The sequence below is a fragment of the Mesoplodon bidens genome (assembly GCF_964165515.1).
Source record: "Mesoplodon bidens genome assembly, chromosome: 10".
Taxonomy (NCBI): Eukaryota; Metazoa; Chordata; class Mammalia; order Artiodactyla; family Ziphiidae; genus Mesoplodon; species Mesoplodon bidens.
Window position 1 is genome coordinate 65,628,600 of NC_138172.1, and position 13,911 is coordinate 65,642,510.

At 52.4% G+C, this 13,911-nt stretch overlaps 1 protein-coding gene across 7 annotated transcripts; it reads left to right on the plus strand.

Moving 5' to 3' along the window:
- The first annotated feature begins 547 nt into the window (after positions 1 to 547).
- Positions 548 to 12,401, plus strand: BRD2 (bromodomain containing 2). Of its 7 annotated transcripts, XM_081245284.1 has the most exons (14): positions 2,488 to 2,548; positions 3,518 to 4,842; positions 6,015 to 6,346; positions 6,430 to 6,733; positions 7,348 to 7,485; positions 7,996 to 8,134; positions 8,221 to 8,435; positions 8,533 to 8,907; positions 9,442 to 9,570; positions 9,756 to 10,004; positions 10,144 to 10,409; positions 10,904 to 11,208; positions 11,443 to 11,565; positions 11,671 to 12,401. In XM_081245284.1, the coding sequence occupies exons 4-14, from the start codon at positions 6,542 to 6,544 to the stop codon at positions 11,805 to 11,807; spliced, it is 2,268 nt and encodes a 755-aa protein (XP_081101410.1). In that variant the 5' UTR covers positions 2,488 to 2,548; positions 3,518 to 4,842; positions 6,015 to 6,346; positions 6,430 to 6,541; the 3' UTR covers positions 11,808 to 12,401. The 7 variants fall into 7 exon arrangements, with proteins under 7 accessions (XP_081101408.1, XP_081101409.1, XP_081101406.1 ...); XM_081245282.1 differs by lacking the exons at positions 2,488 to 2,548; positions 6,015 to 6,346 and adding an exon at positions 548 to 931; XM_081245283.1 differs by lacking the exons at positions 2,488 to 2,548; positions 6,015 to 6,346 and adding an exon at positions 2,309 to 2,332.
- The last annotated feature ends 1,510 nt before the right edge of the window (positions 12,402 to 13,911 follow it).

A 13,911-nucleotide genomic window follows, 5' to 3' on the forward strand; every position in this document is an offset into this window, starting at 1 on the left:
AAGAGACCGAACAAAATGCCCACACCAACCGCCCGCACCTCCTCTCCCCGCCGCAAGCACGATGAGGGCGGTGACAACACCCCCGTCGTGGAACCACACTACAGCCGGGGAGAGACCCCACGCTGCAAACCCTCACAACTCCAGGTCCAGGCCCCATTCTCCTCCACTGACAACAGCACGGCGGCGCGCATTCCCACTGAACTCCGGCTCGGGCGTCCCAAGCCGCACCCTCCACCTGCGGAAAAGGAACCGAGGCAGGGCTCCCCACGGCTGCCCCGCGAGGCCGCCCGCAGTGGGGGAAGGCCTGGTAAGGCGGGAGGGCGGCGCGCCGCGCCCGCTTCCGCCCCACCCACTGCGCGCGCTCCGAGCCCCGCCGCGGGAGTTACGGAACCCGCCCTCACGCCTGCGCACTGCTCTCCCCGCGGCCTCCCGCTTTCCTTTCCCCTCCCCCAGAGAGGTCGCACCCATGCGCCTGCGCTGTGCACGTTCCCGGGCTGCGGCAGCCATGCTGAACCCGTACGGAGAGGCGAGTGGGGGGGATAGGGTCGACGATAGCGGGATGGGAAGCCGGGGATATGCAGAAGCAGCGGCATTAGAGTGCCCTGGGTCTGTGGAGAAATGCCTGGGCCATGCGGCCCCCTTGGCCCCCTGAGCGACCCCTAGGAACCTACGGAAAACTGGCCCCCGTGGCGGGGGGAGGGGGCGGCTGGCACGTGACCCGGGTCAGCCAATCTGGATGTTGCTGACGTGGCCGCGCGGCCCCGATGCTCTCCCCACCCCCCAGCTCAGTCGGGAAGGGAGGGGCTGGGGGCTACGCCCCCTCCCCCAAAGCAACCTCAGTTTCCGGGGGGGTGACACCCCGGATTACATCCTCCCCCCGCACCAAGACAAGGGGAACATTGGAGCCCCCCTGGAAGGTTCCAGGATCCAGGTGAGAAGGGGCCTTTGGCGGGCGGGGGCGTTGTCAGTCATTTAAGTGCCTAACCAATGGTGGGGAGTCCGGGAGGGAGATTCTTGGGGTGCAGAGAAGAATCCTGAGGGTGGGAAGATTTGTCCTTCAAACAGTTTACAGCCAATGGGAATGTGTAGGGGGGCGAGCAGGAGAGGGCCCCTCGGGTGGGGGAGGGGAATGGCCAACCTCTGTCTCAATACCAATTGGAGGGCAAAGGGGCGTGGGGGCGGTGTTCCCCCCCATTCCATTCGTCCCCTGGGGGTACAGGAGCTTGGAGCCAGGTGAGAAGGGATCCTTTTGGCGTTCGGAGGGTGGGGTGACCTAGTGGGCTGAGGAGTGGGAGTGGTGACTGTAGTTCTTACTCGTAGATGGGAATGCTGAGAGTTGGCAACCCGGGTTGTAAACTGAGATTGTTCCCAGGCGCCCACTCCTTTTCTCCGCAGAGACTAAGGAGCATTTCTGTGCTTCCTTTGTGTCAGCGGTAGGAAACTGGCAGTCACCACATGGCACGGTGGAGGTTACGCTTCGAGTCGCTTATCGAATTTGTGTGCATTCACGTGGACATGGCCTAAGGAGCCTTCCGAACAAACCTTCTTTGCCGCGGCGGGGGTCTTAGCTGAGCATGTGTCTACCCCAGGCTGGGGAGGGCTTGCAGGCTGGAAGCTTGGGGTCCTCTTGGGAGCAGAAACCGGCCCAACTGGCGTCTTGGGAGGGGTTGGAAATCGTGGCCTGAGACAGGAGAGAGTGAGTCTCAGGACCTGGAACGATTTCACAGCTCCCAAGGTTTCGGGTTTCTCCTGGGTGGCGTCTTTTGCCTCCTTCATCCCCTCCCCCATTCCTGAACAGTTCTTCTTGTGTATTGCGGGGGAGGGAACGGAAAGGAGGGAAGAGTTACTTTTCCAAATTACTGAGTAGCAGTAGCCTCCCCTGTGACTCATGTAGGGGAAGGGAGAACTGGGAGGGAGCGGAGAGCAGTGATTTTCCGGAATGCAGGGAAATAAGCCAGAGTACTGTCTGGCTGCCCTTTCCCTTTCTAATAGGGCCCTGTATTCTCTCGACCTCCTAAATTTTCTTCCCTGGCCAGCCCCCTGATGGGCCTGTGTGCAGACTTGCAAGGCCCCGGGTGGAGAAAGGCAGATTGGGGAGGCTGGGCCATTAGGGGGAGGGGAATGGGGGAGGGGAGAAGGCCTTTGCAAAGTTGCTGTGTCATTGCTCTCTTTGCTGCAGCCACCCGGGCGTGCCCGCTTGTACTTTTGGGGCCGAGGTCTGATCGGAGGTGGGTGGGGGGGAGGAGATAGACTGCTTTCCCGGTGCGCACTCCCCCCCCCGCAGGGTTTGCCGGACTCGGGTGGTCGAGAATTGATGGCCATTTTAGACACAGTAAGCGAGGTTAGGGTTCCAGGGCCGCTACGGTGGGAGGGTGACCCAGTTGGAGTTCAAGGACCTAGGCCCTCACGAAGCCCTGGGTTTGGGGGGGGGGCTCTTATATTCCTTAACTTACATTAATTTTCTATTCAGACATGCATAGTCTGTTTTCTTCCTTGGTAGCCAGAAGAGGGGACGTGGAGGAGGGGAAGGCCCCCCACTAAAGCCCAGGTGAGGGAAATTCTTTCACTCTCCGGTAAGGGGGCGGGGGAGCCCCAGAGATGGCTTTAGAGATCTTGACCTTGTGCTTTGGCTCTATTCACACGTAGTCTGTAACCCTATTCAGATTACTGTACTAGATTGTGGGAAAGATGTAAGTTGAGTGGGTTGGGGGGAGGGGGCGAAATTGAGTTCCCAAAATGGCTCCTGCCCCTCCTCGGAGGCGGACGGCCCGGGGGGAGGGGGGAGGGGAGAGAAGGAGGGGGAGGGCTAGTCTGAGCCGCAGCCGTCGCCTCCTCCGCTCGCCCTCCTCCCTGGCGCTGACCGATGGACCAGCCGCTCCGTGGGGAGGACTCCGAACCCTGGTGGGGGGGGATGGGGGGCCCTTCCGCCCCGCGACGCCAGGACCCTTAGAGGGTGTGGGCCTGCCTTCGGGGTGGGGGGAGGGCGGGGAGCGTGGGGAAAGGTCTGAGCTCGCCAGAGGGGGAGGGCGTTCACCCTGATTCGCCCCTCGCGGGACTTGTTTTTTCCGCTCTGAGCCAGACACCGGAATGAAGTTTGGGGAGGAGGTGGGTTTCATTTTAAAGGGTATATGGGTGCGTTTGGAGATTTTGCTCCGTTAATGGTTGCCGAGGTTTTGTCGAGCAGGCAGATATTTGTATTGGTAACTGAAGGTATGAGTGGGAGGGATTGGAGAGGTGCTTGGGGTGCAAGTGTTTGGAACGTATTGTTCGGTTGCCTTGTTGATGAAAAGCCTTTAAGAGTTCACAGATGGTAGATTCTGGGGAGAGTTTTGCCCTTGTCTTTCGATTGTTGCGCTTGGGGAAGGAAAGGGAGGATTTTAATACTCTTATCAATTCTGTATTTTTGATTGCGGAGAACGGGAACGTTCGGTTCCTTCCTCGCTGCGTTTGGGAGCCCTTAGCTGTTTGCCAGTGGCAGGCCGCGGCTTCTAAGATGGCGTCTTCTTCCTCATTTCAGATTCTTCACTGCGGCGGCCTCCTCACTGCCGAGAACAACGAGCCGCGGGCGTCCTGTGGCCACACCCCGGCGGGCCCAGACTGACTACACCCACGCGGCCGCCTCCAGTCCTGCCGGTCTGGCCAATGGAGGAGCTACAAACGGCACGACCTGCCCGAGCTTGGCAGTCATCAGTCGCACCGGGCTTGGACGCCTGGGAAGACTTTGTTGGAAGGGGAGGCGGGGAGAGGGTGCTGCACCCCTGCCAACCTCCCTCTTTCCCTGGAGTTGCCGAACCACAGCGCAGCCAATTGGCTCGGAGATGTGGCGGGTTGCCGCTTCCCTGTGGGTCTATGCGGCATTCTTCTGCCTGGTGACTAACGCGTTGGAAATGAGGCTTATGACGTCATCGCACCCGCCGACCAATAGAAAACGCTCCCGCGGAGAGGTGTTCCTCCCCCTTCGACTGCGCTTCTTCACGCGCGTGAGCGAGCGAGCGCGCGCGGAGGGGGTGGGGGAAGTCGCGAGCGCGGTGGCGCGCATGAGCGGCGAAGCTCCGCCTCCTTGCCTATATATAAAGGGCTGGCGCGGGGCTCGGCGGCGCCATTTCGCGCTGGAGTGGAGCATCCTCTAGAACGAGCTGGAGGATTCTGCCTACTTATACAGAGCCTTCGTGTCGTCCGGGACCGCCATTACAATCCACGTCCATCCGCTTGGAAATGGCCTTCGTCTCGGCCTATGACCGGTCCCGGCGGACAGTACAGACCCCATAGAAGCCCCCGAAGCTCCCCTTTTTCGAGCCCCGCCCAGTCCTCGGAGTCTGTCCACCCCCTCTACTCCGCCCTCAAGAGGATTTCAAAGATGGAGGCGGCGGCTCCCTAAACCACTTTTCGTGTTCATCCGCCTCCATCCGAGATCGAAACGGGACCTCGTCCGCGCCGGACGGTCCTGGCAGGAAGAGGGGATCCTTGCAGACCAACGGCGGGCAATATTGACGACGGTGTCTGGGATCGGGGACTGTCCTGGGGTTTGAAGAGTCCGTCCCCCTTCGCTCGCCCGCCTCAGCTGGGGCCGCCGCCATTTTCTCGCTGTCCGCCTCCTGCGGAGCGCGCCAAGCTGCCGGGAGTTCTCCGAGAAACAGCGGAGGAGACTGCTTTCGTGCCGGCCCGGCGGGGGGGGTTGTCGCCTGGTGGGCCGAGGGCAACGGCCCCCGACCCCCCCCTCACTTCCCGGGTTATGCTGGACTGGAAGGTAAGGGGAACCGAGGCCACCCGGACTTTCCGCGGCTGAGGGCAGCGCCGGTTCCCCGTGATCAAGATGCTGCAAAACGTGACTCCCCACAATAAGTACGTCCCCGCGAGCCGCGTGGGGGAAGGGGGCGTTTGGGAGTTGCAGCGCGCGGGTGTGGGGCGTTGGATTCGGAGGGAGTGCGGAACCGAGTGGGGTGCGTTGTTGTTTCGTGGCGCAACCGTTGGCTCGCCGGGCTCGGACAGGCGGTTGAGCGGCGGTTTGGGACTGAGGCAGTGGCCCAGATCCTGAGTACGGAGGGAGCACAGGTTGTCAGTTTATACGTTGCTTTTTCCTCTGTGGTCAGATCTTAGCCGAGTCGGGCAGAGGGAGGTGGCGGCAAAATGTAATGAAGGACGCTGATTGGGGAGTAGGTCCTGCGGGTAATGGGCTTGGTGTCTAGCGACGGTTTGTTGGGCCTTTTGGGGGGGTGGGTTCGTGGCCACATCTTGTGCTTTACAGGGTTGCCATGGTGATAGAGCTCCGGGACTGGAAACGGAGATTTCCTGAGTAGGGTAGAAGGATCACTCTCTTTCCTAATGTCTGGGGTAGGTCATTAAGTTCCTGCTAGTCCTTCATTGACTGGTGCGGCTTTGTGTTGAGAGTTGTGTGTCTTGTTGCAGAGGACTGAGTTTTGTTTTTGTGATACAATTGGGAGTTTCTTTCAGGGTAGGAGGGTGGAGCTAAGGATCCTGTAGTCCAGCTCTGCGGATGTAAACAATGAGATTTCGGTATAACGTCTTTAGACTTGGGCCTTGGGAAACACCTGGTGTCGAGGAGCACCAGAGAGAATGTAAACTTGGTGCATTATTGGCCTTTGATCTTCAGAGTTGATGCTACAGTGGGAACTGTTAACGGCATCGCAGTTTCTGTTAGGGGTTGCAGGGGAGGTCTGTATCACTTTTCTGAGGGAACTCGCTGACCTTGACTGTTTGGACAGCTCTATTTTTTGAGTTCTTCCGAGGGAGGAGATGAATTTGTGAATAATTTCTGGAGGCTGGTAGCTTGGGGTATTCCATACTGTGAAGTGTGACAAATACTCCCTTGTCTGATTTTTTCTTTTTTTGAGTTGATTGGGTTTTCCGTTAGATGTCTGGTCTGTTTGGAGTTAACTATCCAGAGCTTGTGGAGGATGCTGATTCCTTCTGCACAGGTGGATTCTTAAGTGTCTGTTTAATTAGCATTTTATGAAATTGTTCTATTTTGTTTCCTTTTTACCCGCTTCCCTCAGGCTCAACCACCATGGCAACCACCAAGCCCCTAGTGAGGAGGAAGCTTGGGGCTTGAGTTTCTCGGCTCCACCCATTTTGCTTAAGTCCCATCCCAATAAGGCTGTGATTCTCAAATGGCTGTGCCCTGTGAGAAATTACCTTGGGCTTTTTCACTTTAAATTTTAAAAACAGATGAAAGTCCATCAGACTTGAGAATTCATAATGTAGGACTAAGAACAGAAGAGGTGGTAGGAAGTACAAGAACAAAAGCTCCATGGATTGTTTGGATACTGGTTTCATTTTCATAATCTTGACCACCTTTCACTAGATTCCAAGCCTGGATTTATTGAGGGTACGTAGCGTAAATTAGTGTAAATTGTACTCTCCCAAGTTCCACAAGATTACCACATACGGTTTTGTTCCTTGTCTTCACAGGCTCCCTGGGGAGGGGAATGCAGGGTTACTGGGGCTGGGCCCAGAGGCAGCAGCGCCTGGGAAAAGGATTCGAAAGCCCTCCCTGTTGTATGAGGGATTCGAGAGCCCCACAATGGCTTCAGTGCCGGCTTTGCAACTAACCCCTGCCAACCCACCACCCCCGGAGGTGTCCAATCCCAAAAAGCCAGGACGGGTTACCAACCAGTTGCAATACCTGCACAAGGTGGTGATGAAGGCTCTGTGGAAACATCAGTTTGCATGGCCCTTCCGGCAGCCTGTGGATGCTGTCAAACTGGGTCTGCCGGTGAGTAAAGAGATTGGAGTGGGGAGGTATGGGGGGAGGTATGGAAATGAACAAGAATGTGTGTGCGTGGAGGTGGGCTGTCTAGTATAGCTGCTGCGGCCCCTAGGAGTTCCCATTTCTACCCTGTAGGACAGATAGCCACCAGATTTCTGGATTCTTGGTCCTTTGTGTTTGATCCAACCGCTTGCTATCTTAGCATCTCTCATTGTGCCCTCCATGTGTCCTTCCTTAACTTTTGTGCCCTGGCTCCATTTTACAGATTCCCACCCCAGGTTGGGAGAGGACCACGGTGGCCAAAATTCTTAGCTTCTTCCTTTCCCTCATGCAGCCCATGGATAGCCAGCCCCAGAGGTAATGTCACAGGATGGGAAGCTTTTCCAGAGTGGGTGGGAGGTGGGTGGTTAGAGAAAGGCAGTAGGGGCCTCCCTATGGGTGATAAGAATCCTGTTCCATTTTTTTTTCCTATCCCTTAGATTTAATTGGGGCCGCAGTTTAGGAGACTGTATTCTTGATGCGTAGGGGGTGTGTACGTGCGTGTGTGTTGGGTCGGTAGTTTGCTTAGGAGAACAGGTGTTTATCTTTCTGTAGCTCTGACCTACCACTTTTTTCTTTAGGATTATCACAAAATTATAAAGCAGCCTATGGATATGGGTACTATTAAGAGGAGACTTGAAAACAACTATTACTGGGCTGCCTCAGAGTGTATGCAGGATTTCAATACCATGTTCACCAACTGTTATATCTACAACAAGGTGAGTGTTTTTGTGTTATTAGTAGTTGGGGAGAGATAGTGTATTTTTTATCACTACTTTATCAATGAAAGGTTTAAGGGTTTTACTGTAGGTGTTCTTAGTAGTCAGGATCCTAGAAAGTCTGAGTTCCAAAAGGTATCACTGAAAGCAGTGATGTGGTTTCAGAGATCCAGAGTTAAGAGATGTTTAAGTAGAACACTTTTTATTCTTGTGGATAGTGGCCCTGTTTTTCAGAGAAATCTCCAGAGATCTGAGTAGAGCAGGAACTATTTTTTTTTATCAGCTCTCATTTTCTTACTTCAGAACTTTATTTCTTTGTTGCATCTTGAGGGGCAGAGTTGGAAGAGAAAAAGGAATTTAATGGCCCAATATAAGTGATTTTCAGTACTTGATGTGGTGAAGTTGTGTAAGAGGGGTGGTGGTGATGCCTGGGGCTAGGAATTCCTCAGAGAAAAATGGTTTTGCTTGTCTTTTGCTAGCATTTGAACTTCTTCTTTGTGTTTCCTGTAGCCTACTGATGATATTGTCCTGATGGCACAAACGCTGGAAAAGATCTTTCTACAGAAGGTGGCGTCAATGCCACAAGAGGAACAAGAGCTTGTGGTGACTATCCCTAAGAACAGCCACAAGAAAGGGGCCAAATTGGCAGGTAGGAAGAGTAGGAGTTTTGCCAATGAAGATGGAAAGATGGGGAAGATAATCAGACTAAACTTTTTTCTCCCCGCCCCCCACCAGCACTCCAGGGCAGTATCACCAGTGCCCATCAGGTGCCTGCTGTCTCTTCTGTGTCTCACACAGCCCTGTATACTCCACCACCTGAGATACCTACCACTGTCCTCAACATTCCCCACCCATCGGTCATCTCTTCGCCCCTTCTCAAGTCCTTGCACTCCGCTGGACCCCCGCTCCTTGCTGTCTCTGCAGCTCCCCCAGCCCAGCCCCTTGCCAAGGTATACATCTGTGGATAACTTTGGGACAGTGAGGAGGGAAAGGTCTTGAATGGAGTGGACCCAGGGTAAAAGGCTCCTGTCTTGTTTTTCTCTGCAGAAAAAGGGGGTAAAGCGGAAAGCAGATACTACCACCCCTACACCTACAGCTATCCTGGCTCCTGGCTCCCCAGCTAGCCCTCCCGGGGGTCTTGAGCCTAAGGCAGCACGGCTTCCCCCTATGCGTAGAGAGAGTGGCCGCCCTATCAAGCCCCCACGCAAAGACTTGCCTGACTCTCAGCAACAGCACCAAAGCTCCAAGAAAGGAAAGCTGTCGGAACAGTTAAAACACTGCAATGGCATTTTGAAGGAATTACTCTCTAAGAAGCATGCTGCCTATGCCTGGCCTTTCTATAAACCAGTGGACGCTTCTGCTCTTGGCCTGCATGACTACCATGACATCATTAAGCACCCCATGGACCTCAGCACTGTCAAGGTACCCACTGCATGGGGCAGATGGGATACTCAGGCAGTGATTGGAGCCTAGGGATCAATAAAACGGTCACTTTTTCCGGGCACACAGCAGTCTTGGCATTTTATTTTTACAAAATAGTAATGGGGCAGAAGGTCAAGTACTTGTTAGGAGTCCATATTTTCTGGAATTTGAGAGAGTGTGGTGGGTTTTGTGTTCAGAGCATCGCTACTTATCTACAATTAGGTCCTACCTATTGGGAATGTTGAGTTAGGATAGGAAAGTTAAGGGATGGCTGGTTAGTCAGAGGCCACCCACTCTTTTAACTTAGAAATGATTTTTTTTCCTAGACATAGATATTTCTTCAACCCACCCAAATTCCTTTGATTTCAAACTTGAGCCCCAGGGCATAGATCCTTAAGGCTACCCCTGCCCCGCCCTGCCCCGCCCTGCCCCGCCCCCATGCTCTCGAGAGGGCTAGCCTTGCAGTGTCTGGAGCTGGCAGGGAAAGGTGAGTCTTCCTGCCTGTGCAGCTTCTGATGCTGCCTCCTTCTGCAGCGGAAGATGGAGAATCGTGATTACCGGGATGCACAGGAGTTTGCTGCTGACGTGCGGCTAATGTTCTCCAACTGCTATAAGTACAATCCCCCAGACCATGATGTTGTGGCCATGGCACGAAAGTTACAGGTGAGTGTCAAGGTCGGAGTTTGAAGAATAAATGGGTCTGGGGAGAGAAATTTTGCTGTCTGTGGTGCACAACCTCAACATGGGGCTCTCCCAGCCTCTACAGTTGTAAATTGGAGCTGCTGTACGGCTGGGTATGATCAGGGCATATCCACTAGCGTGGTTTTGAGTCTGCTGTCTTTTTCTAGGATGTATTTGAGTTCCGTTATGCCAAGATGCCAGATGAACCACTGGAACCAGGGCCTTTACCGGTCTCTACTGCCTTGCCCCCTGGCTTGGCCAAATCATCTTCAGAGTCCTCCAGTGAGGAAAGTAGCAGTGAGAGCTCTTCTGAGGAGGAGGAGGAGGAAGATGAGGAGGATGAAGAGGAAGAAGAGAGTGAAAGCTCTGACTCTGAGGAAGAAAGGGCTCATCGCTTGGCTGAACTACAGGAACAGGTATTACTTTAATTTGTTGCTGTTCAGTTTACTGGGTGAGGTTCATGCACTGTCTTGGCCCTAAATTTTTTTTTTTTTTAGTCTTTATCGTTTTACCTATTTATTTTTTCTATTTCACATGATTCTTTTTCCTCTTTAGCTTCGAGCAGTACATGAACAACTGGCTGCCCTGTCCCAAGGCCCAATATCCAAGCCCAAGCGAAAGAGAGAAAAAAAAGAGAAAAAGAAGAAACGGAAGGCAGAGAAGCATCGAGGCCGAGCCGGGGTTGAGGAAGATGACAGAGGGCCTCGGGCACCTCGCCCATCTCAGCCCAAGAAGTCCAAGAAAGCGAGTGGCGGTGGGGCTGGCAGCGCTGCTACACTAGGCCCTCCTGGCTTTGGACCTTCTGGAGGAAGTAGCACCAAGTGAGTACTATCTATCATGGAGGCAGAGACAACTCAGTTATGTCTCTAATCTCTCCGGGGAGGATGATTTCTCCCACTCCTTGCAAAGGTTTCTCTAAATCGGGGTCCAGCAGATTTTTTCTGCAAGTGGCCAGGTGATGAAGTAGACTTTGAAGACTGTAGTCTCTCAAAGCTGCTTAACTCTGACAGTGTAGTCTGCCTACCCCTTCTCTAAACCAGTGAATCTGTTTTTTCGTGTTTTCTTCTGTGGTCGAGGGTGGGTTAGTGCTTTAGGGAGCAAAACAAGTGGACCTGTGCCAGTGTACTTACATTTAGTTCTCAAAGTCCGAGATTAATAAAAGTGTTTGGCATGTAAAGAAGCTCTGCTCTCTGATACAGTGTCTAGTAACCCACTCATTTGCCTTAATGGAAAATAGTTTTTCAGGCATGAAATCCAGGTCACTGGGTTGAATAGTGAGAATGTCCCACAATTGACAATTTTCTTTTGCCCGTAGACTCCCCAAAAAGGCCACAAAGACAGCCCCACCTGCCCCGCCTGCAGGCTATGATTCAGAGGAAGAGGAAGAAAGCAGGCCCATGAGTTACGACGAGAAGCGGCAGTTGAGCCTGGACATCAACAAGTTGCCCGGGGAGAAACTGGGTCGAGTTGTACACATAATTCAAGCCAGGGAGCCCTCTTTACGTGACTCAAACCCAGAAGAAATTGAGATTGATTTTGAAACGCTCAAGCCATCCACACTTAGAGAGCTTGAACGCTATGTCCTTTCCTGCCTACGAAAGAAACCTCGGAAGCCCTATAGTGAGTATGAAATGAGGCCCACCAGTTAACTCAGCAAATCCTCGCGAGGTTCTGAGGACAGTTAGAGAAGGATAGTAGGCATATGCTTGATGGACTTGAGATCATCAGCTCCTGGGATCATAAGGGTTGGATTAGTTGCTTCCCAATGTTCAAGAAAGGAATTTGGCAACAATAGGGGACAGAGAAACTAGGGTGCTTCTGGCTGTCTTAATCCTGGTATATTTCTTTTTCTAGCTATTAAGAAACCTGTGGGAAAGACAAAGGAGGAACTGGCTTTGGAGAAGAAGCGGGAACTAGAAAAGCGGTTACAAGATGTTAGTGGGCAGCTCAATTCTACCAAAAAGCCCCCCAAGAAAGGTGAGTGTTCAGTAAGCCACTGAATTCACTACATTCTGCCCTCTTGACTCTTGAAAAATGGAAATCAGGCTTAAATAATCTTTAAACTTCAACTTTGTTCTCCAGCGAGTGAGAAAACGGAGACGTCATCGGCACAGCAGGTAGCAGTGTCCCGCCTCAGTGCTTCCAGCTCCAGCTCAGATTCCAGCTCCTCCTCTTCATCTTCCTCTTCTTCAGACACCAGTGATTCAGACTCAGGCTAAGGGGCCAGGCCAGATGGGGCAGGAGGCTCCGCAGGACCGGACCCCTAGACCACCCTGCCCCACCCCTACTCTCCCTTCGCTGTGATACTTCCTCATCTCACCCCCTCCCCCCACTGTAGGAGAGCTGGCTCTGCAGGGGGGAGGAATGCAGGGACAATTACTGAAGGAGGGACATAAATGGACAAAATACGACTGCGTTCCCAGCCCCATGGAGAGTGACCTCTTAGGCATAGAGCCCCTATTCAAAATGACTGGTGGGGCAGGGGTAAAGGGTGGGAATGGGCAAAGGCCCTGATACGGGGTTACCTGAGGCCGTAGCTGCCCTGTTCACTTGTAAGGGCCCTGTTTTGAGGTTGTTTGTTCTAATTTATTTTAAGCTAGGTAAGGCCGAGGCAGGGTGGGGCTGTGGTCCCCTCAGCCTCCATGGGGAGGGAGGAAGGTGTTCTTTTTTTTACGTTGACTTTTTTTTTCTACTCTGTTTTCCTTTCTGCTCCATTTGGGGCCCCTGGGGGTTTCAGTCATCTCCCCGTTTGGTCCCCTAGATTGTCTCTTCTTTGTTGATTCTAACTTGTAAATAAAGAAAATATTATTCAAGTTTTGAGTTATTACTTTAATGACATTTCTTTTTCTAGTGCTTCAAAAGGAATATGATACAATTGAGATTTTGAGGAAAGTACTCCTGAGGTGAGGGAAAAAGGACCATCCTGTTTTAAATAAACCAGTAGGCTGTTGCTGTAGTGATAAAAGTGCATCTGCCCTTTGTAAAGTGAATCCCCCAAAATAAACTTAAGGTTTGCAGTTTGCTCTGGTTTTAGATGAAGAAAACAAAATTCTCTGGCTCATTCATATCTTAACCAAGAGTTTCAAACTCAAGATGTGAAATAGGCTCAAGTTTTCCTCTGGTGCTGGATATGTGGATTGTTTCCTGGACATTTAGCAAGATGTGAAAGGGATGGGAGGTAGCCAACAGTAGGTACTTGCACTGGGCATCTGCCTTAAAAAGGCAGTTTGTCTACTCTTATAATTTGCTGCTTTGGCCTCAAGTTGCACATGTACATAGCTTTGCAAAGTTGGTTAATACAATGCCAGTTCAGAGAATTCCAGTGATCCTTATCAAAATGAAATCACAAGAACTCATTTCCACAAGTCCAACCCCTTCTCATGCTGTATAGACAGAAGGGCTCTCTAGATGAGAAGGATGAGATGTCTGGTTTCTGGAATTTTGGGGGCTTTACACTCTGCAAAAGGGGACAGTTTAAAATAATGGGCCATAGTAGAAAATCTGAATTTTTAAATGGAAGGCCGGGAATGTAAACCTAATGGTTTATTTTGCTGTAATGTTGCTGGAAACGTGGAAAGTGGAATATGATGGAGATGGTAGTGATGATTTTGGAGGTAGCAATAAATTGGGCTCTAGCAGTGACTCAACCCTTGTTGCATACTTGGACTCGAGAGCTGCTAAAAGCTTGTAACTTGGGTTTCTGTCTGAATCCTTTTTTGGCCATACCCCAGGGCTTGTGTGATCTTAGTTTCCCAACCAGGGCTTGAACCCAGACCTGCAGTGGAAGTGCAGAATCCTAACCACTGAACTACCAGGGAATTCCCTGAATTTTTTTTTTTTTTTTCTTTTTGCGGTACGCGGGTACGCGGGCCCCTCACTGTTGTGGCCTCTCCCGTTGCGGAGCACAGGCTCCGGACGTGCAGGCTCAGCGGCCATGGCTCACGGGCCTAGCCGCTCCGCAGCATGTGGGATCTTCCCAGACCGGGGCATGAACCCATGTCCCCTGCATCAGCAGGCGGACTCTCAACCACTGCGCCACCAGGGAAGCCCTGAATTCTTAAATTGAGGCCTGGGCAACGATTTTTCAAAAGCTCAAAGAGATGGTAATACCCAAGCAGGGCTGGGAATCACTTGTTACCATTTTGCCAAGGCCCTTAGTTTTTTAAAGGGGAGGGGCCCCCTGATTGGGATTTTCAGCCCACTTAATTGTGGAGCTCAGTGAGTGAACTCTTCAACTCCCTTTGAGCTTTGTTCATCTAGAGAAAAGTGATGGAAAGGATTTTGAAAGTTCAGAAGTACTTAAGAGTTGTGGGTGTGGGATAG